The 21,986-nt window shown below is 37.7% G+C and overlaps 1 protein-coding gene across 2 annotated transcripts in view; it reads left to right on the forward strand.

The window, feature by feature from the left end:
* REV3L (REV3 like, DNA directed polymerase zeta catalytic subunit) overlaps positions 1 to 21,986 on the forward strand; it is a 118,948-nt gene that overhangs the window by 68,916 nt on the left and 28,046 nt on the right. Inside the window, exons 12-18 of one of the 2 annotated variants that reach the window (XM_039568093.1) lie at positions 2,263 to 2,402; positions 4,845 to 9,036; positions 9,413 to 10,401; positions 10,946 to 11,073; positions 12,116 to 12,241; positions 13,804 to 13,996; positions 16,401 to 16,512. In XM_039568093.1, the coding sequence (XP_039424027.1) occupies positions 2,263 to 2,402; positions 4,845 to 9,036; positions 9,413 to 10,401; positions 10,946 to 11,073; positions 12,116 to 12,241; positions 13,804 to 13,996; positions 16,401 to 16,512 (5,880 nt within the window). The remainder of the gene's footprint in view (positions 1 to 2,262; positions 2,403 to 4,844; positions 9,037 to 9,412; positions 10,402 to 10,945; positions 11,074 to 12,115; positions 12,242 to 13,803; positions 13,997 to 16,400; positions 16,513 to 21,986) is intronic. The other variant, XM_039568094.1, reaches the window with a different exon arrangement.

Consider the following 21,986-nt stretch of genomic DNA (forward strand, 5'->3'; position numbering starts at 1 on the left):
AACAGAACCAGAAGTTAGTTCATTAGTCTCCTGGTTCTAGAGATAATTGATCTCTAAAGCTAATTTTCCTATCTGACCTTTGATTTTCTATGTTTTTTCCTTCACAGTAGTCTGAAAAGTTGAAATTTCCATCCAAAACACATAACATCAAACTTCAGTTTAGTGGTAGTTTCTGTGAAAACCTGTATCTTGCAGAGTTCATTAGCTCAGGCACAGCTCTGTATGAGCTTGACTGTACAACTTCAGGAGTCAGGTAGGATCCTGAAGCAATTAACTGCTTTCATGCAGTACAGAATCCTATTTAAAAACTCAAGTGACTTGATGAGCTGTCTCACTAATATCTTGCTCACATATGCCTACACCTTAACCCCAGACAGAAAGCACAAGGGAAAATGTGCATACCATGTGCTTCCACAGGCAGTGAACTTGTGTTCAGAGGGAATTGCAAGTTCTGTTTCACTGAGCTCTCTACAGAATTTGGACTGATTTCAGACACAAGCATGGGTATCTTTGCCCCCTGCATGATTCTGCTCATGCATAAAGAACCAGTTTGAGTCTGATGATAGATCTCTCATGATTTACTCTGCTCAGGCTCATTCCATCTGTATGGCTTCCTAATGCATCCTACCATATCCATACTATGGTTTTTCTGTTAGTGAGTATTCACCAATCTTCGTTATCTCAGAAAATCTATTGAGCTAATGAGGAGTAACCACACTCTATTGAGTGAATTAAATGGCTTGGGTTAGATTTGTATTGAACTGAAGAAAAAAGCCCATCAGGAATAAAAAAGCCCACCAAGACCTAGACCAGTTCATGTATGGTGGTCTCATGTGTGTTAGACAAATTTTCCTGGAATCCAAACTGATGGGCCTGAATGAGGAGAAATCCAAGCTACCTGCAGAAGTCATCTCCAGTCTGATCTGGTTTACTGAAGTTGACAAAGATTTACCTGGGATTACAGCATAATTCAGGTTGGAAGAAACATCCCCAGTTTGATACTAATTTGCATATAGAGCTGATTGCTTTATGCTGTACTTTTCCATGTTTTGGAAACATAGAACAGGGACAACTAAGCTCACTTAGATCATGGAGAGTGTACCTAGTTGTGTTTGTTACTTGATTTTCCAAGTCGTGCTTCCAGACCTGAGTGGAAATTGTGGTTACATTTGAGCCTATTGTTTTTGAACTAACAAATCTGTCCCGATCTAAATTAGCTCAGTGCTGACATTCAGATGTCTGGGCTGGTACCATACATATAATTCATGCTGGTCTAACTCCAGTCATAAAAGAGTTCTGCAAAAGTAAACTGTATTTAGGTTATTGTGGATTTTCCTTGTATTTATGCCTTTTAAGGTATTACACAAACTTAAACGAACAACAGACAAATTAAAAAACCCCAAAGCTCAGTTCCTTAATATGTATCTGGATTTCTTTCTTGTAGCCACAGAATACCTTATTTCTGTTAAAATTTTTGTCCATCTCACACTTTATTTTAAAAAAGAAGAAATCAAATTCCTAAGTGCTTGTACAGTTATAATCTACTGAAGGATTTGGGTTTTTTGTGGTTTTCTATTATATTCTTCCTTCCCCCATGCCCATATAAAGCATGCCACCTTAAAAACATGAAAAAGTCATAGAAGCTTTTCTTTGTAGATTCACTTCTTTTTTTTTCCCAGTGAATTTATGACTGTAAACATGGCAGTGTAGAACAGTTAACTTAGTTAGAGCAGCTTAAGTATTAACAACAGCTGCTTCAGAATATTCAGTGAGAGGTAAAATGAAACATAGTTTGGTCGTGATTTAGTTACGCCTGCCAAGAGATAATTGTTATAATACAATAAAGATTTCTTAACAAAAAAAACCCACAAAAACTTCAGTTTAGCTGTTTGCTAACAGCTAAACTGAAGTAATTTTGCACAGTTGGTTTAGTCTTCAAATTTCAAGCACTTTGAAGCAATGAAAAATCTCAGTAAAATTGAACTAAAATTAAGCATCTAAATGCCTTCTCTGTATCTTCTTAGGTTAGTGAATGCTGCTGTTTAAAATGGTTGGCTACAACTGTTGCCTCTTAAAATAGTAACATTGAATAATATTTTGAATTTCTCAGAAATGTGACAAAACTTTTGTTTGTTTCCTTTTGCTCCCCCAAATTATACAACTACATAGCACCATATCCCATTGATTTTCATGTTCCTTGTGGCTCATGGTGTTTTCTAATAGAAGTATTGTGCATCAATTAGTTCCTTCACTTTCCTCCAGGTCAGCTGGCAAAAATATGCATCGAAGTTCAACAGAAGAGGATTCATCTTCAGAGGAAGAAATGGAGTGGAGTGGTAACAATATGCTCCTAACTAATCTTTCAATACCTCAGTTAGATGGAACTGCAGATGAAAATGGTGGTAAGTAAATAGAAAATCAGCTTTAGAAGTTGAGTCGTAGTTCATTTTCACATGAAATTGCTAATTCTCAAAAGTGCTGGCCATTTTCAGTCCTTGTTTCAATTGGAAGGAAAAGTTCTCAACAGATTTCAGAAGCAGATCCTTAACATCTTCCTTAAAAAACGACTGTATTTTAATCTCAATGCCCTATTGATGGCCAGAATCTGTTTTTCTTATTGTATCAATGATCCAAAATAGGACATAGTTTAATTAGTTTTATGGAAAAAAACAAATATGGTATTTAAAGTAATGATTCTGTAGGATCATTTATACTCCTAGGATAATTGTAAATAATAAAGGTATTACTGTGTAAATTTAGGTGATTTTTTGCAAGTATTTGCCACGCATGCTAAAATATAGTGAGGCTTTGTTTGGGCCTGTGTTTCATTCTGCAGATTGCATGTTCACATTTGGGATTGCAATAGTTAAAACTATGCAGCAGCAAAGCTGATGCAGAAGGAACTGCCTTTCAAAATCTGTAAAAAATAAATTAATCTGTAGAGATCTTCTGCCATCTTTATAATATGCTGTCTTTGGTCAAATAGCATTAGTCAACAGAATGCACACTTTGAGGTTAGGCAAATATATAAATAATATTATTTGTTTCATTAGAAAATTTGCATGTCACATTATAATGTTCAGTTGAGAAAGTGAGCTATATGATCTTATTATATAGACAACCACAGCTGTTCTTTTGTATTCAGTGTTTAAAACATAGTTTGCTTTTTCCTTTGCTTTTATAGGTATAATGGTAGGATTAATACATGGTTTGATGTACTGCTAATATGATTTGCTTTTGTCAAATACACGATTGGGATTTCTTTATTTGCCATACTTTCTAATTTGTTGTAATAAGAGATGTTGCTGGATAATGAGACTGTATCTTAAATAATTGTTTAAATTTTAGCATATTTTAAGTATGTGAAATGTCACATGCAGAACGTCAGCTTAGAAAGTTTATTACTGTGAACTTTTACACTGATTTCTTATAATAGAAGATACAGTAAATTCTAAACAGATCTCAGTCCAGGTCCTCTAAATTAGAAAATGCCTATCCACACACGAATCTGTGTTCGTATGATCTGACTGACAAGTATTTTTGCAGTTTTTATATCTGAATAGCCAGGTATTTTCCAGGTGTTTGTTGACGCTGCCAAACTTGCATTTTCTGAGTTTTCAGTTAATCATCTTCATTCTTTCTGTGGACTCCTACCCTCAAAGAATAATAGGCAGCATCTCCCAGCTGTGTTTCACAGATCAGGGACTCTGTGTATGCATTAGAAAATGTTATTAGAAACAGATTGGGACTTGCTTTATTTTTCTCAATGACCAGCAAATAAATTGCTAAGATGAAGCAGGATGAATCTAAGGTAATCCCCAAATTGGTTGAGATTTACAGTAAAGGCCCAAAGGATCCCCAGTCTAGTACATCAGTGTGTAGCACATGCTTCCAGGTCATACAGCATATTTCATAACTCCTATCCCCCTTCAACATTTCAGCTAAAGAGGTAGACACATGAACAAATTCTGTGTGCCAGGTGCTCTGTGGTAGCTGCCTCTTTGCAGTGGTAAAACCTCTCTCAAGTTGCTTGTGGTTCAGCGAGGTTATGAGCGAGCACACACTTGTTAATTTGTTACCACTTCCCTGTCCATACGTATCCTGCAACGAATGTGGTTGAAAGTATCACTGAGAGAGATGAAAATCATCACATACCATGTGATGAGTCTGCACAGGACAAGTTACCACAGCCCCTGCTGGTCTCAGATTTATGTGGGAACATTAATACATGGATATGAATCCAGGATCTAACTAACTGGTGCAAGCTTCTTGCATGAACACCTGGGTGGGTGCTGTATTGCTCTGCTTTATAAAAGTGCCAGAAACTACCCATGTTTAGTGCCCAGCACAGTTCATACAAAGCCCTTGCCATGTTGTAAGATATACTACTTTAGCTTTCTGTGCAATGACTTTTCTGCAGGAGGAAGGTTATTTAGGTAAGTTTTTTGTTTTTCAGAGCCAATGAGTACACATACTTCTCAGGGACAAAGCAGGGTACAACCTTTTCTAGAAATCAATCTGTTTGTATTTAGTCATCTGAAAGTGATTGTGAAGCCTTCTTTCAGAAAGTCAGCATGAAATCTTTGACAATTGTATGCAAGTCTGCCATTGAGGAATTACCAGCAAAATGCCTGAGACAAATGTACTGATGATGTGATTTTGATAAAGCGACTCATGTAGTCAGGGTCTTTAGTTGTCATGATTATAAATGTAATGTGATTTGCAAGAGTTTTGTTTCTTGTTTGGATGGGAAGGCTTTCAGAAAAATACTATTAAAATTTTTACTGGCTTAGGTTATTTTCTTACAGGGAAACTAGAATAAAATTGCTTGTCTTCCATTTCAGACAATCCTTTGAATAATGAAAGTTCTCGAACTCACTCCTCCGTCATTGCAACAAGCAAAATGTCTGTTAAGACCTCAATCTTTCACAAAGATGCTGCTACACTAGAACCCCCATCTTCTGCTAAAATTACTTTTCAGTGTAAACACACAAGTGCCCTTTCTAACCATGTTTTGAATAATGAAGATTTTGTAGAAGACCTCTCACAACCAAACACAGAAACAAGACCTGAACTTTCAGTCCATTCTCTTACAAAAGAAAGCACTTACTCAGCGAAGTACCCAACTCCATTCAGCAATAGTACCCATGCAGAAAACTCTCACAAAGAGAGTAACAAGAAAGATACTCTCCAAGTTCCTTCATGTGGAAATAATATTTTTGACTATGAAGATGATATTTCATCAGTGAACAGACCAATACCTAGTAGGAAGTACATTAGCATTAGAAAGGCTGAAAAGGATGTCTCTTTTATGCATGTGGGCCGCCATATTGGTGACAACATGTTGAATAAAAACTTATATAACTTTTCTGATATGAGCCACTCCAAAGGTAAAATGTCCTCTGAAGTAAATGAAAAATCCAGCAGTGCAAGTATAAATAGTTATTTTCCAGCAACAGCTACAGAAAATGGTGAATTGGTATCTTGTTCAGGAGGCAGTCGAACTGTGGTACATTCACTTGAAAATAACACTGATGAAGGTGGCCTTAATAAGCTTAAAATTAGGTATGAAGAATTTCAGGAGCACAAGGCAGAAAAGCCAAGCCTCAGTCAACAAGCAGCACATTATATGTTCTTTCCTAGTGTTGTTCTTTCTAATTGTCTCAGTCGGCCACAGAAGTTAGCTCCTGTGACATATAAATTACAGCAAGGCAACAAACAGTCCAGGTTGAAACTGAATAAAAAGAAGCATAGTTTTATCAATCGTCAGGAGCCTGCAAGTGTAAATGATGTTGCATCCATGAAGGAAAGCTGCTATACACAAGGTAATGCTTGTAGTAACATTCCTGATAAGGATAGTGCTTTACCTAGTGACTTAGTTCAAGTTCCTCTTGAGGCTTTTGAAAACAAAATGCCTACAAGTACTGCTAATTACACTGACTGCCAGTTTGCAGATGGATCTCTTGAAACTGAGCAGTCATTTGGACTGTGTGGGAATAAGTACACGCTCCGAACAAAACGGAAGGTAAATTATGAGACTGAAGACAGTGAATCGAGCTTTGTCGCACACAACTCAAAAATTAATCTACCTCAACCGATAGAAAGTGTTGAAAGTTTGGATGGGTCTCAGAAGTCTAGAAAGCGTAGAAAACTTTCTAAAAAATTGCCACCTGTTATTATTAAATATATTATCATCAATAGATTTAGAGGGAGAAAAAATATGCTTGTTAAATTGGGGAAAGTAGATTCTAGTGAGGAAAGAGTAGTACTCACAGAGGAAAAGATGAATTTATATAAAAAGCTTGCACCTTTAAAGGACTTTTGGCCAAAAGTTCCTGACTCTCCTGCAACCAAATATCCTATTTATCCACTAACACCAAAGAAAAGTCACAAAAGGAAAGCAAAACATAAGTCAACCAAGAAAAAAGCTGGAAAACCACAAAAAACAGGTAGTACAAATATTAAAAGAACTTTATCTTTCAGAAAAAGGACTCATACAATTCTTTCTCCTCCTTCGCCCTCCTACAGCGCTGAAGCTGAAGACTGTGACTATAACTATAGTGATGTTATGTCTAAGTTAGGTTTTCTTTCTGAGAGAAGCACAAGCCCAATAAACACATCTCCACCTCGCTGCTGGTCTCCCACTGATCCAAAAGCAGAAGAAATTTTGACCAACCTGGACAGAGAAGCTTTATTTAGTAGGGGGCCCAATATCTACAACAGCAAGACTGTTAATACTAGTGTAGGAAAAACTAGTCGAGCAAAAACTCAGGTTAAGAAATGTAAAAAGAAATTTGCCAGCCCCACTGTATCTACCAAGAAAAAGAAAAAGATTAATCAGGCCAATAAAACACCAGATGATGGAAAGAAGAAACCTAGAACAAAACAAAAAACAGCTGAAAAAGCGTCCTCAAGAAAACGCATTGTATTTAAAGATGAAAAAGGAAATGGTCGCTCTACTGCAGAAGTCAAGTTTGTGCTGAAACATCAAGATCTGCCTGAGATTTCTTACAACTCTCTCTGTTCTCAGCCACTTCACAACCACAAAGACAGTCCTCTTCCTGGCTATTCAGCTGGATATCTGCCATCAGCACAGCTCCCTTCAGCTGATGCACAAGGTAATTCATCAGGCCGTTTTCACTCATTGATGGAAATTGATAAGTCTGTAGATGCACAGTGTTTGTCTGCTCCACGGGAAGACCCTCATTCATCTTTCGCATCTACTCCTGTGGCATCTGGAAGGGAAGTACCAAAAATGAGCTCTCAAAGGTCCAGGACTCAGAGTGCTGTATTTAGAATGAAGGATTCTGCTCTCATTCAAAACATATTTGATCCATCTAATCACTCAACTCACGTAATACAGAATGCGCACATGTCTAAAGATAAGACTTCCCCAAAAGCGGAAGAGATAAAAAATTTGCAAGTCAGATATTTGCCACCAGCTGGGAAATTAAATGAAACTTGTGACTCTCTGGACACAGCAAAGATGGATCAATTACATGCCACTAACTATTTGCATTGTAAAGACAATAATCAACAGCAGATTTTTTGTTTACCAGAGGCATCCAAGCATTCTGATCCTTGTTCTTCTATTCTTAAGCCATCTGAGGAAAACCCTGGGCCACTTCAGTTGCCTAAAAACTGCTTTGTAACGTCTTTGAAGAGTCCAGTGAAACAGTTAAATTGCGATCAAAACCAGAGAGGATTTCTTTTGGATATGTCACATTTTAAACCTGAAACCACAAAACAAAGGCCTCCATCAGAAGCAACAGTGCAACCAAAACCCATCTCCCAGTATAAAAACAGGAATATAGTGGCCCCATCAGCGTTTGGTGAAGGACAGTCTGGCCTTGCTGTTTTGAAAGAGTTGCTCCAAAAGAGACAGCAGAAAGCTCAGAATGCCAGTATTGCGCAGGAGCCGTTGCCCGACAAACCACAGCTGAGCAAGGGCATACCATGCCCTCTTGAACAGAATAAAGCCATCAAAAGGTCACGGTCAGTTACATCATCAAGAAAATCTCGTGCTCCCAGGAGCACAAAACCTAAAGAAAAAACAGCAAAATTTTCAAAAATGGCGTCTGCAAGCCAGCCGATTACCAGTCGCATTGATCACTCTGTATCTGATGACAGCCCCATTTTTTTTTCAGACCCTGGTTTTGAAAGCTGTTACTCACTTGAAGACAGTTTATCTCCAGACCACAATTACAACTTTGATATTAATACTATAGGGCAAAGTGGATTTTGCAGTTTTTATTCTGCAAGCCAGTTTGTCCCAGCAGATCAAAATTTGCCCCAGAAATTCTTGAGTGATGCAGTTCAGGATCTTGGTTCTGGACAAACAACAGAAAATGACTTTCTGTGTCATAATGACCAAAAATCTGAGGAAGAAAAGCAACATTCTTCAAGCACAAATAAATGGATACAGTCTGGTTCCCTGAGCCCTGAGCTTTTTGAGAAGACCTCACTAGATAATAGTGAGAACCACTGCCATAGTCAATGGAGGAAAACCATTCATTCTTCTACTTCTAGATCTAGTTTTATCGATACCTCTTGTACTCAAGAGACTGAAGTCTGTTTAAATGAAAAATTCAAATTGAATAGAAATACAGTTAATAAAGAGAGATTTCTTAACCTTTCTCAGCCAACCTGCTCAGACTGGATTCAAAGCCACATTAGAAAAGAAACCACTTTTGAGCCCTGTCAACCACTTGATTCAGTTAATACCTCTTTTACATCTTTATTGTCATCGCCTGATGGTGAGCTTATGGATGCAGCTTCTGAGGATTTAGAATTACATGTTTCAAGAAACAATGAAGCATTAACTCCAACTCCAGATAGTTCGCCAAGATCAACCAGTTCTCCCTCACAATCAAAGAATGGAAGCTTTACACCTCGTACTGCTCACATTCTTAAGCCTCTCATGTCCCCACCCAGTCGTGAAGAAATCATGGCAACTTTGCTGGATCATGATCTTGCAGAAACAGTTTATCAGGAACCATTTTGCAGCAATCCTGCAGATGCCCCAGAAAAGCCAAGGTACTGTGTTGAATGCATTTCTGTCTACGTATGATTGTGATTATATTCAATTTTAATTTTTTCCTGTAAACAATTTTATGGTGTTATGTGGCATGGATGCATGAAAGATCCCATCTGATATACATACATTTGAAGTTGAAAATTACTGTGCTTCCAGTCCAAATACCCATTTTCTTTCATGGAACTTTGAAGGTTTTTTTGTATATTGTTGTAGTAAGTAGGAATGTGCCTTCATGGTTTGTAAAATAAAAATACTGTCTATGGGAATTGCACAGTGAGAAAACTAGTTAGTAGTACTCTGGTTTTCCATCATCTGGAGGACTGCCTGCAGTGAAGTTTAGAGTAAAACAGTAATTCAGACTACTTTTTTTCACAGGGAGATTGGAGGGCGGCTTCTCACAGTGGAAACCAGACTTCCAAATGACCTTCTTGAGTTTGAGGGGGACTTCTCATTAGAAGGTCTACGACTCTGGAAGACTGCATTTTCAGCAATGACAGAAAGTCCTAGACCGGGATCTCCTCCTCATTATGGTCACTCTACTGTTAATAAAAGAGAAAGTAATAGCCATAAAACTAGTGAAGACAAAAAAATAGTCATAATGCCATGCAAGTGTGCTCCAAGCCAACAGCAAGTTCAGATATGGCTTCATGCCAAAGAAGAGTATGAACATTTCAAGAAATTGCCTAAGAATCATCCTGCTGAGCTGGCAAAGGCAGATGAAAATTTCAGCTCTGCAGTATTGTCTGAAGAGAAATCTATAGAAGTAATAAAAGTAGCTAAAGATTTAAATTTGTCTAGCCTGGAAGATGAAAGACCTATTGTGCCTACAAAGAACTCTCCTGCCTCTGTGGCAGAAAATACAAAAACACAAACCAAGGAAACCTGTGATAAGTCTATAAGCACTATAGGAACTTCTGTAAATACTAAAAATGACATAGACTCTAATAAAACTTCATGTGAAAGCAAGACACACACTACTTCAGCTCCAGAACATGATAAAGAGGAGGAGGAGGAGGAGGAAGATTATTATGTCAATTACAGTTCACCAGATTCTCCAGTGCTTCCTCCTTGGCAGCAGGTGGCATCTCCAGATCCCAAGCAGTGCAGTTTAGAAGACACAGAGTGGAAAAATCCGGATATTATTTTGTCTTCCATGGAAGGAAGTGATGTAGTACCTGTTGGAAGTGCACAAAATTCTCCATGCACCCAAGAGGACATTAGGACATCCTTTGACACATCTCCATTTCCAGTTAATGAAGATCCGGGAAATTCTGAATCCATTTGCCTACATAGTACACCCATTGTGCAGAGAAAAAAGCAAGATGGAATGCCTGAAGTTCTTGGTTTTACTCCTTTATCTGCAGGTAAATCCATTAAGTGATTCTAATAACACACACACAAATCTGAATAGATTTCTTTTGACATAATAAGAAAAAAATTATATCTCTGCAGAAATATATTTAAAACTAGTTTTTGAAAGAAAAAGTTCTGTGCATTGTTGTTAAAGTAACTACTGAATTATTGAAAAAGTCTAGAAGTAGAACATCCATTTGCTTCCTAACAGTCTCTAGTATCTGAACTCTGAAGTGCTGGTTAAAAGCTTAATTTAAAAGTGGTATTTATTTGGGGGATTTTTTGATCTTGTTGACTATATTGCTTGTATTTTTCCAAAAATAATCTCAACATATAGTGTGAATAACATTGCAGTGTTCAAGATGATAATGATGTGAGGCTTTGTAACTTACTGGCCTTGTACTATATGTTCCTAAATGTCCGTAAATACCAAATTGCAGTAGTTGTGCTTTGGCTTTGATGAAGGATAAAGCTGTATTTGCTTATATATGCAATATTTGTTTGTACTGTTAAGGAAATGCCTCTGTTGTTTCTTGCATGTTGTTTAATGCCTAGACAATACTACTGAGGCTAAGGAGTCTTTCACTCATACGTTTACAGAACCAAAAGCTCAGAAATTGAGCCACAAGAGAGGAAGTAATACTGATGGTCTTCGAAGAGTACTTCTAACAACACAAATGAAGGTAAATTAACATTTTCCGTACAGATGTATTTTTATTACACCACGTATACACATTTCCATTCTTTCTTCTTTGTTGTTTTTGTCTTTAGCTGTTAAGATCTTGAAAATACATTTTAAATGGTAGGGTACAATTGTTGTAGAATCAGAGCACACTCAAAGTTAGGAATAAATTTATGAGTTTAATTTGGGGGGAGCGTAAGTTGGAAATTGAGGGTGCTGTTCTAGGGTAGTGAGACACTAATGAAACACTAAAGAGGCACTGTGTAAAGATGTTGTTTTGCTCTTTGAGTTACAACATCCTTTTTAAGTTCTAGTGTGATTTCCCATTTTTATATATGTATACCCAGACCTGTGTATATTTATGTCTCAATGTGTATTAGTTTTCAGACAATGTTCTAAACATTTTTGGAAAACAAGGAGGTCAGTTTGTGGTGTGCTGACAGAGGAGAAAGGGATTGGACTTGTTTTCCCTAAACAGTGTTTCTGCTCCCCATGTTGGAAACAGAATGGCAGGCTAGGTGTATTACTGGAGTGACCCAGTAGTTTTTTCTTCTCAGTATACTGGTATTCACCTATTTCAAAGGGGTACTTAATGTACCTTTAATTCAGTGCCTTAAAAAGTGATGACTGAAACAGGAGTTTTTGACAAGTTGTTGCTCAAGAGAGAATAGAGAATTGCTGGTTTCCATATCCTCAGAATTGCAAGAAAGCCAGTATGTGTGGGACTGGCAGGGCTTTTTGGTAGGGTTCTGGAAGTTTTTGGTTGTTTGGGAGGTTTTCTAAGTGTTTCAAACTGCCTCTTGCTTTGCTATGAACTAAAATTATTTCTAGAAGGCAGAAAGATACAACTGTTGTTTGCACGTTGAAAAATTAAACGAGGACATAGTAAAAAGTTGGGGACTTCTTAGTAGTTTGTAGTGTAGCATTTGCATTTTCATTGATAATTTTGTATTTAATACTTCATATTATTTTGTGTTACATATGAGTTTAGCAACCTGTGTTTTCTCATTATCCTGTGCTTTTTTCTTCCCTTGTCCGATAAGAATCAATTTGCTGCCCTCGGTGCTCCGAAGAAAGAGACTTCCCAGATTGAAGGACCATCTTTAAATAATACTTATGGTTTTAAAGTCAGTGTGGAAAACCTGCAGGAAGCAAAATCTTTACATGAGGTAACTTTAATGTTTCATGTCACTTCATAAAATTGTAGTTTATCAGGCCAATTTTATACTGGCAGAAATCAAAAATCTTTTTCTTCTGGGTTCCTACATGACTTAAAAATTAATCAGTGTGTGATGTCTGCAACTTTTAAGTAGTTGATCTATCAGTTTCAGCTTGATGTCCAGGTAACAGTATTGAACTAAACTTCACAGTATTTTGGTTGAGAAGATGGTAATCCTCCCTTTAAAAATAAAAATAAGGGAAAAATCAGAAGAAATAAATAGTAAGTTTTGCATAAAAACATTACTTGAAAAATTAGTTGACCATAATTTTAATGGATTGTTTCCTTAAGAAATAAGGCATCTGGCAGCAGTCCGTCAGACCCTCCTGGTATTTCTACTTGTTACCTTCTGAACCTGTTGGGCAGTTTCTACTACATTTAGCAAAATGGTGCCTATCTCAAAGAAGGTCTCTGTATATTTAATGCAGATGAGTGTTAGGTGTGGGGAGAGGAATCAAAGTGCTGGAGAAAGGGAAGCAATGTAAATACAGTACTGCTGTGTTTGGCTGCTGACTGGGCAAGCAGTGTGTGTGTATATGTGCTCCTAGATGGTCTCCACATCTGTGCCTTGCATTTAGCTGTTGGCCAGTTTATACAGGAGATAGGGAGATAGCACTGAGTAGAGGACATAGGAGAAGCCACAAGAAACCAGGGGGAAATTGAGATAGAGCTTTGATAGTAAAATTTCACTTCAGTGATGTTTGTAGCGATTTAGCATGCAAATCTAGAGGAAATCAGGCTGCCCCTAGGGCAGCTTACATACACAGAAATACTTCTAACTTTTCCTTCATCATCTGTCCAACCTCTCCATTAGTCCACATTATGAGCAATATTAGGCAAGACAACAGAGCAGCAACATAGCATTGAAACAGTATAAAATAATACTGTCTTTATTGCAGAGTTAAAACTTGACAGTATATAGGGATTAGCATTTTCTTAATGTAAACCATTCTGGAAAAAGCTCTTGGTAATATGATGTGGAAGTTCCTTAATGCAAGCGAAGGCAAAGTTAGGTATTCTCCCTACCTTCCTGTAAGAGTCTTCATGCTTGTCTCAGGTGAGAGGGGGAAGGGAGAAGAAAAACCAAGAGTGTTTCTTTGTTCTTCATCAGTTCAGAAATGTGATTCAGCTCAATATACAAAGCTGTTTGAAAACACTGCAGGAATTTACAATTGTTGAAGTTGAACATTATCTGGTTTTTGTCTTACTTTCTGCTTTTGGTAGAAGAATATGGTACTCAGAAACACATGCTGAATTTTCATAACTGAGTATAAAAATGTGTTAAATGATTAATAATATTTTTTCCTAAGGTGGTGTTTTTTGCAAAAAAGTGAGATCCAGAGATGTGTGTTTAATCACTTCTGTTAATTTTCAGGTGGGACCTTGTAGTTACAATGTAATACCACCATATAAATGTCTGCACTGTCCTAATTTGCACTGATAGTCTTCTCTTAATTTTTTTTTTAAGAAACCTGCAGAACAAACTAACATACTGTGTTTATTTTTTGCTAGGTCCAACACCTTACCCTCATCAGTATGGAGTTACATGCTCGAACAAGACGAGATTTGGAACCAGACCCAGAGTTTGATCCGATCTGTGCTTTATTCTATTGCATCTCATCAGACTCAGCACTGCCAAATACTGATAAAAAAGAAATCACTGGTGCTATAGTGATTGATAGAGACAGGACACTCTCAAGCCAAGGTTCCTATTTCTTTTTTCTTAATATATTTTACAAAAATGCTATTTCATAGTAATCAAACAGTAGCAAGCCAAATGTAATAGAGTATCTATATTACTGTGTATCTCATTAAATTTTGTCTTGTTGAATGGCCATATTAAATATGGAGTTTTCCTGCTTATATCTTCCAAAGAACTATTGCATGGGCTGTAAACCACAGATAACATACACGTGTGCAAAATATCCACGTTTGCGTACTTGTGGACAAGCTCCTGCAGTGTTCTAAAAGTGTAAAGAGGAAAACCTGCCTTTAGTTTCCTACTCAAATTGCTGGATAGCTACAAGTAGAAAATGTTAAAAGCAAGACAGTATGTTTTATATTTTACTTAAGGGTTATTTTTGTGGTTTTATCTGATCCTTTTAGGATCCAAACAGGGGCCCTTATTCTATTGTACCTTTTTGGCTTTGTTTAGACCAGTGATACTCAACCTGTGGCTCTAGAGCCGGATGTGGCTCTTCATGGCCCTACAGGCGGCTCTCGCAATGTAGGCATCTGATCGGCGCTCCACTCTATCAGGCAGCGCGGGGAGCACTGAGCAAATGGACCAGCAGTGTGGGAGTCGCTGAAGTTCCCCCTCCCATAGGGGGAAAGAAAAGGAGCTGCTGGGATCCCCCCACAGGTAAGAGTAGAGATCACCTCCCACCCAGCAGCTGTGGGGCAGAATGGGGAAAAACTTGCCCTTTTGCCCCTTCCACCCCTCCACCCCACTCCTTCCTAGCAGCCAGAAGGGATCGAAGACAGAGTGCTGCTGGGAGAGAGGATGCTGATGTGTCATGTCGTGATGTATCAATGTGTGGTGGCATTAAGGCAGCATCATGACACGTTGAAGTGTCATGATGGAAAAAAATCACACTGTTGATACTTGATTTTTATGGTGCTCTACAACTCCATTTTATTAAGAAGTGGCTCTCCAGCTGTTAAAGGTTGAGTACCACTGGTTTAGGCTAGTAAAAAAAAAAAACAACCAAAAAAAAAACCTCAAACAAAAAACCATCCCCAAAGTAGTCCTCTTTTCTTTCAGGGTTTCTTTGGCATTGTGAATGTGTATCAAACCACAAAATACTGTCTAAAATTTTAAGCGTGGACAAAAAACCTACCAAAAATAAATTTAGCAATAAGGCAACAGCTTCTTCTTTTACCAGTTTATTTTTCAAAGTATTGTAGATATTATATCATGTTAAGCTAAGTTCTTATTATTCTCAGTGAATTTTATTCTGGTATTATATGCTTGTTACTATCTTTAGAAAATTTATTTCCATTACCTTACTAAGTGAGATTTTTCCACAGTATAGCCGCTATGGCTCCCTAGGTGTGTGCCACTGATAATTTATCAAGAAAAAGCTTTCTGTGAAAGGTCCAGTGATACTTTGAAAAAACAAAGGTTCTGATCTGGTTTTGTTAGTGAAATAAAATGATGTGTTTAAATGTTATTGTGACATTCGTTGCTTTAATTGATGTGTGCTGTCAATACTTTCTTGGTTAGAACTTTTTGAGTTTCCTGTGGAGTGACTTGACATTGAGATACATTTTTTTTCCCCTTTTGTGTTATTATTGCTTTGTAAGTCACAGTACTCGTTTTAACATTTGTTTCTGAAAGCACACTTTTCGTAATTCTCAAGATCTTAAAAATGTGTCAAAGTAGAATACCTTTTAAAAACTCCAGTTCTTAATATCTACAAGGTCATCTTAACAGAGATCATACTACCTGTTGTATAGAGAAAACAGAGTATGTGTTGTGCATTATTCATAAAAAGAGGGGTTTTTTAATAGGGGAGGCAAATGCTGAGTTCCTGCATGTATACAAATTTAGATGTTACTCAGACATTATCAATGTGGACATTCCTAATGTGCACTAAGTGAGCAGTTGCTCATGTTTTTTCCATTTCTATCAGTAACTTAGCAGTGTGCTGAAAAAAAGAACTATACTGTCATATAGCATTTTCATTCTGTAAGGCATTTTGCAAAGCACTACTCTAAGATAGCAATTAAAACTATATTTTGCACAAAAACAGTGTGTGAGCTGTCATATAGTCATTTAATATTTCTTACTAAAAGTCATTTTGTAGTAGCTGGACTCTTGTACATGTAAAATAGTGAAATTTCTCTTGAATCCAATTTGTTTATATCTGAGAATTTGTGTAAGATTACCACTATGGCAGAATTCTACAAAGTGACAAGAAAAAATTATTCCACCCCAGAGGAACAAAATAAGTCCATGGAATTAGTTGTGGTAATTATTAAAGATAAAAATAAGCTGTGTTCCATACGTCTTTTCAGTTACATGTTTAATTCTAAAGCAGTATTGTTGACTGAAGTAATGAAATTCCTTCTAAATTGTAACAGATTTTTTCACTTCTATTTTCTAGGGAGCAGAGGCCAAGCCCCCTTGCTTACAAGATCTGGAGTTACAGGACTAGAAGTCAGTTACGCTACTGATGAAAGAACTCTTTTCCAGGAAGTAGTGAATATTGTAAAAAGGTAGCATATCTGTACGTTCTGCTTTTATTTTTCAGGCTTGGAACAGCAGATTTAGTTCCTTCAACCCTTGTCAGTCTTTCAAATACTGATTTTGTTGTTGTTGTTGTTTTTCTCAAAGGCTTATTTCTAGAGTGGACAAGCATGGTGGTCTTTCAAATAAAAATACTTTTTGCTTTTCCTTTTCTCTGACAGCAAGAACATTCAGATCCTCTTAAGCAGCTGAGTTACAGTCTTGAAACTAATCAGCCATATTAGTAATCTTTTTTAACATACAACTTTTCCTCTTAACCCCAGAATTCATTACACATCTCTCTCTGAAACTCTCAGAATAGTAGATATTAACAGTGCTGAGAGCTATAGAAAACCCCTCAGACAGGAAGAGTTTTCTAGGAACTCTGAGGCAGGACAGAAAAAAACCTGCATGGTACTGAAACTGCTGCAGTTTAAAGTAAGGGTTTGTTGAAAAATCAGTTTCCTTCATTAGTTTTGTCTTCTCTGAATGGAAATCCCCTGCTCCATCCGACTTGGAAAACTGCTGGTTTTCCCCATCTCCACTAAGGCTGAGAAGCCTGTTTGGGAACCCTCTTGCCTGGTGTGTAGGTGGAACCACAGACGTCTCTCCAGACCCTACTGACAGGTGCAAAGCTGTAAAACTGCAAGGAAAATAAACAGATTTAAACTCTGAGTCACCCTGCTGGAATAGAGGCACAAGACAAAAAAAGCTAGGCAGAGTACATTTGCAATTCTTTCTCTCTCCAACCAGAAAACCTCTGATGAGAAAGACTTTGACCAACCCCATGAAGCCAGAATACAAAAAGAGTTGCTGAATGCAACCAGCACAGGGTGGGTCCTGGCAGAGCAGCAGATTCCTGTTCAGAGAAGACAAAATTCAGGTAAGGAACATAATACTATTTTTCTCTTTCTTGGAAATCTAGTGCTCCATCAAACTTGGGAAAATTACTCAGAATGAGAAACTGCCAATAAATGAAGAAGTTTAAAAAGTGACAGGACAGAAAGAGTATGGTAGAGAGAACTCAGCAGTTAAAATGTACATCCACATTAATCGCTGAAGAACAGAAATTGTCTGTATCTGTACATACTGAAAGCATTACAGAACGAAAAAAGTCATGCAGTTTTGGTGTACTCCAAGATGGAATGTACCAGGTTGCTGACTGAGAAATCTCTGCTTACGGGATCTTCTCTACCATGTGCTAGCATACCTTTTTGATGCAACAACTTCATCCACAAAGATTGAGTTAGTTGACTTGTATTCCTGGAAGATAAAAGGTTTGATCTATTAATGGAGAGGCAGACTGCTGTCATCATCTTCGTTTACTTCCCTCCCAACTCTAGAATAACACCTCAGGTATCAGACTTCTGATGGACTCTCAGAATTTGAATCTTGGACCACATCTACAGTTTGCTGCTCTTTTTCCCCCTTTATTTTCTGTAGCCTGGGCAAAAAAAGAAGAAATTTTGTTGGAGTAAATGTTTTGTATTTAAGCACAAAACAAGTGTCTCGGCCCAGAGTAGCTTTAACTGAAGGAGGAAGTATGGTAAAACTGTGTGATTAAGAAGTAGTGGACTGCAAAAACTTCCTCAGTGAGAAATGAACAAGCAAGCAGCTTTAATGAAAATTAGTAATTATTTTTTAAACAATCTTCTGTTGATCTTTTTAGTGTTATTTTTTTTCCAGCACAAGCTAGGAGCTTCGGCTGTTCTGGTAGATGCACTTAATAGTAGATCTGATAGATTAGAGAAAGAAAACTATCAGGCCATATTTAAGAAATACTACCACTTGAACTTCTTGGAGCAACACTCAAAATCACCTTAATTTTCCAGCTGAGAATTGTATCAGTATCTTACATTCTGATACATGCTTTAGGCTGGGCAATAATAGGCTCTTGTGACTGAACAGCATGCCCAGCATGACTGCAGCCTGCTTTTGGTTCATGTTCTAGGCCTCTTGGGCTGTGGAAGACTGAAATTCCAGATTTCTGGCATAATGAATGACAGACTGTCTGCTCACTCTTGATTGTCAATATCAGGAACAGATTTTATCAACTTGTTGGAGCACTGAACAGAGAGGATCTTGGCTGCAGGAGGAATTATCTTATGCAGTCCAGTTTAAGAATTCTTGTTCCTATTTCTAGTCATTCTCTTAGTAGTTGGCCTAATTCTTCCTCTTATTGCATATATGTGAAATTGTGGAGTTGTTTCAAGTTCCAGCCTTCTACTTCTTTGTTTAGGCCTTTTGTTTTCTTTCTATCCTGGCTATTGAAAATAAATAGTGGTTGATTCTGTAACTTCTCGTCAATACATATAAACTTTGGAAGAGCCCAATAGAGAATTCTTGGTCAGTCTTTCACACAGATGAGGCAAAGGTGATTCCTGGAAAATTTGTAACTTCTGCAGTACTCTTAGCTCATCAGCCTCTTTGACTAAGTTTTTGTCAGTGAAGAGTGTTTCCCAAATCTAACTTTTTATAGCAGAGCTAAAGTTATTCTGTTTTCATTGAAGATGAGTACTGCTCCAGAAAGTTGACTGGAATTGATGAACTGAAGTTGGATTCAGTTAATACCTTCACTGTGAGGTTGTTTAGGGTCTGCTAGATCTGAATGACCATGGTAAGGTTAATACCTAGGCATCTGTGAAGTACCAGGTTAAATGTTCTTCTGTGGATTAGTAGATGTTGTCTCTGATTAACTCAGAGCAATTGGCAAACAGAAATAAGTCATCTTGAGTTCTAGTAGACCAGAAGAAGACCTGATTGTTTCTCTTGAATTGTGATCTGTGATTTCATCTATACTGAAAATTCGCAGATTTATCCAAATATTGAGGAGAATAAGCACCTCTGTTTCTAGGAGGTCATTACTGAGAGTGACTAACCTGTGAAACGGGAGTACTTACAAGTGTGAATACCAAAGTCTATGTAGTGACAATTTTAATTTTAAAAGGTATTGTAATACTGAAGTTGAGGGTTGAGAGTCAGGAAACAGACAGAAAGGAAGAGCCACAAAGGTGAGTTTGGAGGAGGGAGGCAAGAACAAACAACACGGATTTGTAACAAAGAAAACCATCGTTAAATTTGTTTTTGGTACCCTGACAACTGTCTTAGACCTTGAGAGGGAGCTGCACCTGCATAGGTCCAAGTTTCCCTTCTTTGGTAAGCTGTCCTCTGACTGTAAACCAAAAAAAGAAAAAGGGCTTCAGCTCAAAACTGACATAAAGCAGCTGAGAGACAACCTCCTTCTAATCCTGTGCAGTCACTGGGGATGTCCTAGAAGCAGAGAGATCCAGGTTGTAGGCTCCCTGGAGTTGTCAGAGAGCATTTTTTTTTTTCTTGAAATGGAGCCTTGACATATATTGCTGTCCTAAAGCATTCTGTTGTGCTGCCTGAAGTGCTTTCTTGAATAGACCCTCTTTTGATCATAAGGTGGCACCTGCACTCAGATGGGAGAAAAAATTGAAGAATCTTTCTGCTTGAGAAAGTAAGAGAACCATCCCTCTGAACGTAAAAGCAGGAAAGAGTAAACACATTGACATAGCTCCCTAACACAGGAAAGCTGACTGTTTGAGGAGGAGGAGAAGGTGGAAGGAAATGCTACAAGAATGTTTGCATGGAGATTTAAAACATAGCAAAACTAGGAATGTCCAAGCCTGATGGAGCAGTGGATTCCCATGAAAGAGAAATTAAATGTCTGGGCCTCCCCTTCACTTTTAAGGCAAATTGTTCCGTTTCTCTTGAAGTGCAGATGCTAACAGATAGCAGAAAAGGGCAGGTCCTGCAGGTGTGAGAGGAGCAGAATTTGGGGAATTCATGTGGGAATGCACAGTCCCCATCTCTCTGACACAGGAGAATGTGAAAACAGGATGGGCTTGAAAAAAATACTACATTCATTGCTACTTGAGACTTACCAGATGCCCACCAGCTCCTTGTCTCCATTGAAGTAGTTTTTGATAGAATTACATGAACAGAGTATAATGTAAGATTTTACATAAATATTTTGGGGATAACATTTGCATATTAATTAACTGTTAATGCTTAAATATTTTTTATAGTGTTTTTCTTATAAGGCATAATGCTAATAATTTTTTTTGTTTGGATACAGTGCATTATATTTTTTCTTCTGTAAATGCTCTAGCAACATTTTCTTCTTAAAATAGAGATGTGCTAATCTAACCTTCTTTTTCCAGGCCAGTATCATCTTCATCAGAGGCATTTTCCTGTAGAAATCTGTATTTAATGTCCTGTATCAACTTTATGGATTTTTATTGTCTAAGGCAAACTGGAAAAATGTTTCCAGGGATTTCAGTTATATGTTTGAGTCACCATGCCTTGTGTTGCTATGCACAGTTACTGCTTTTGTCTATATCATAGGTCTAGCATAATTTCCCCCCTACCCTCCCCCCCTTTTTCTCTTAATCATAGCTGGAAGAAAAATAGCAGTCAGGAAAACCAGACACATAATAGAAGGGAAGGTATAACTGGGAAGCTTTGGTGTTCATTCACGAAATTGTCAAATGAGAAAGAGAAAGAGATGTCATAGTAGCATATACGACTTAGCTGGAAAGGAAAATAATCTCATTTCTTCTCTCTGCAGCATGTATGAGTTGAATGTTAATGCTGTTGTGTTTAAATCCTGCCAGCATAAATGCTGCTTTTCATCTTTGCAGAAAGATTGGCAACAGCATGCAAAGCAGTATCAGGGCCCATCCTTTTAACAAAAGAGCATATGTTGGCAAGCACACCTCTTATTCCTGTCGTGTTATTCCTAGCCAGCAGCTTTCAGATATCAGTATTAAAATTTACTAGTTTCTTGCAGGTGTAACACCTGGTCTCATTACAATTTCTTCTAATAAAATAGCTTGAACTGATGATGAAGACCAGCTTCGTAGTATACTGTAAAAATTGTGAGACGGGAGGATGAAACATATAAAACTTGTCCTCTTAGCTCCCAGCCTGTTTCTTTGTGGCACCACATGAAAAGGGGAGAGAGAAAGTGAGAGGGAGTTGCACTTCAGCTAAGCTCACATCAGCTAAACTTCGGGTTTGCCTGTTCATTTCCCCACGTGGAATAATGTACTCTTTTAGGTCCAGCCACATCTTCTGCTCTAATAGCAAATAGAATACCAGAGGAGATCTCGGCAAGTGTCACACTGGTTCATTGGTACAGCTGGTACATGAGATTGGGCCGCAGGAGAGGGCATTTCTGCTGCATAAATTAGGATTTCGTTTATCAGCAAACAAATTAGAAGTAAGAAACAACAGTGTCTCTTTCTAGGTGCAAGAAATTTGATAGGTCTGTTAAACCTGTTGCATGAGGTCGATCTTATGCATAGGTAGTGCAGGAGTTCAGGGTTCTAAGTGTAATACAGTAGAAAGGAGTTCGTCAATTTAATGTTATTTTGGTTTTTCCTTCAGAGATAATTCAGAGATACACTTGTGAATGCTTACAGATATACATACAAAA

Source organism: Corvus cornix, chromosome 3, assembly GCF_000738735.6.
Source record: "Corvus cornix cornix isolate S_Up_H32 chromosome 3, ASM73873v5, whole genome shotgun sequence".
Lineage (NCBI taxonomy): Eukaryota > Metazoa > Chordata > Aves > Passeriformes > Corvidae > Corvus > Corvus cornix.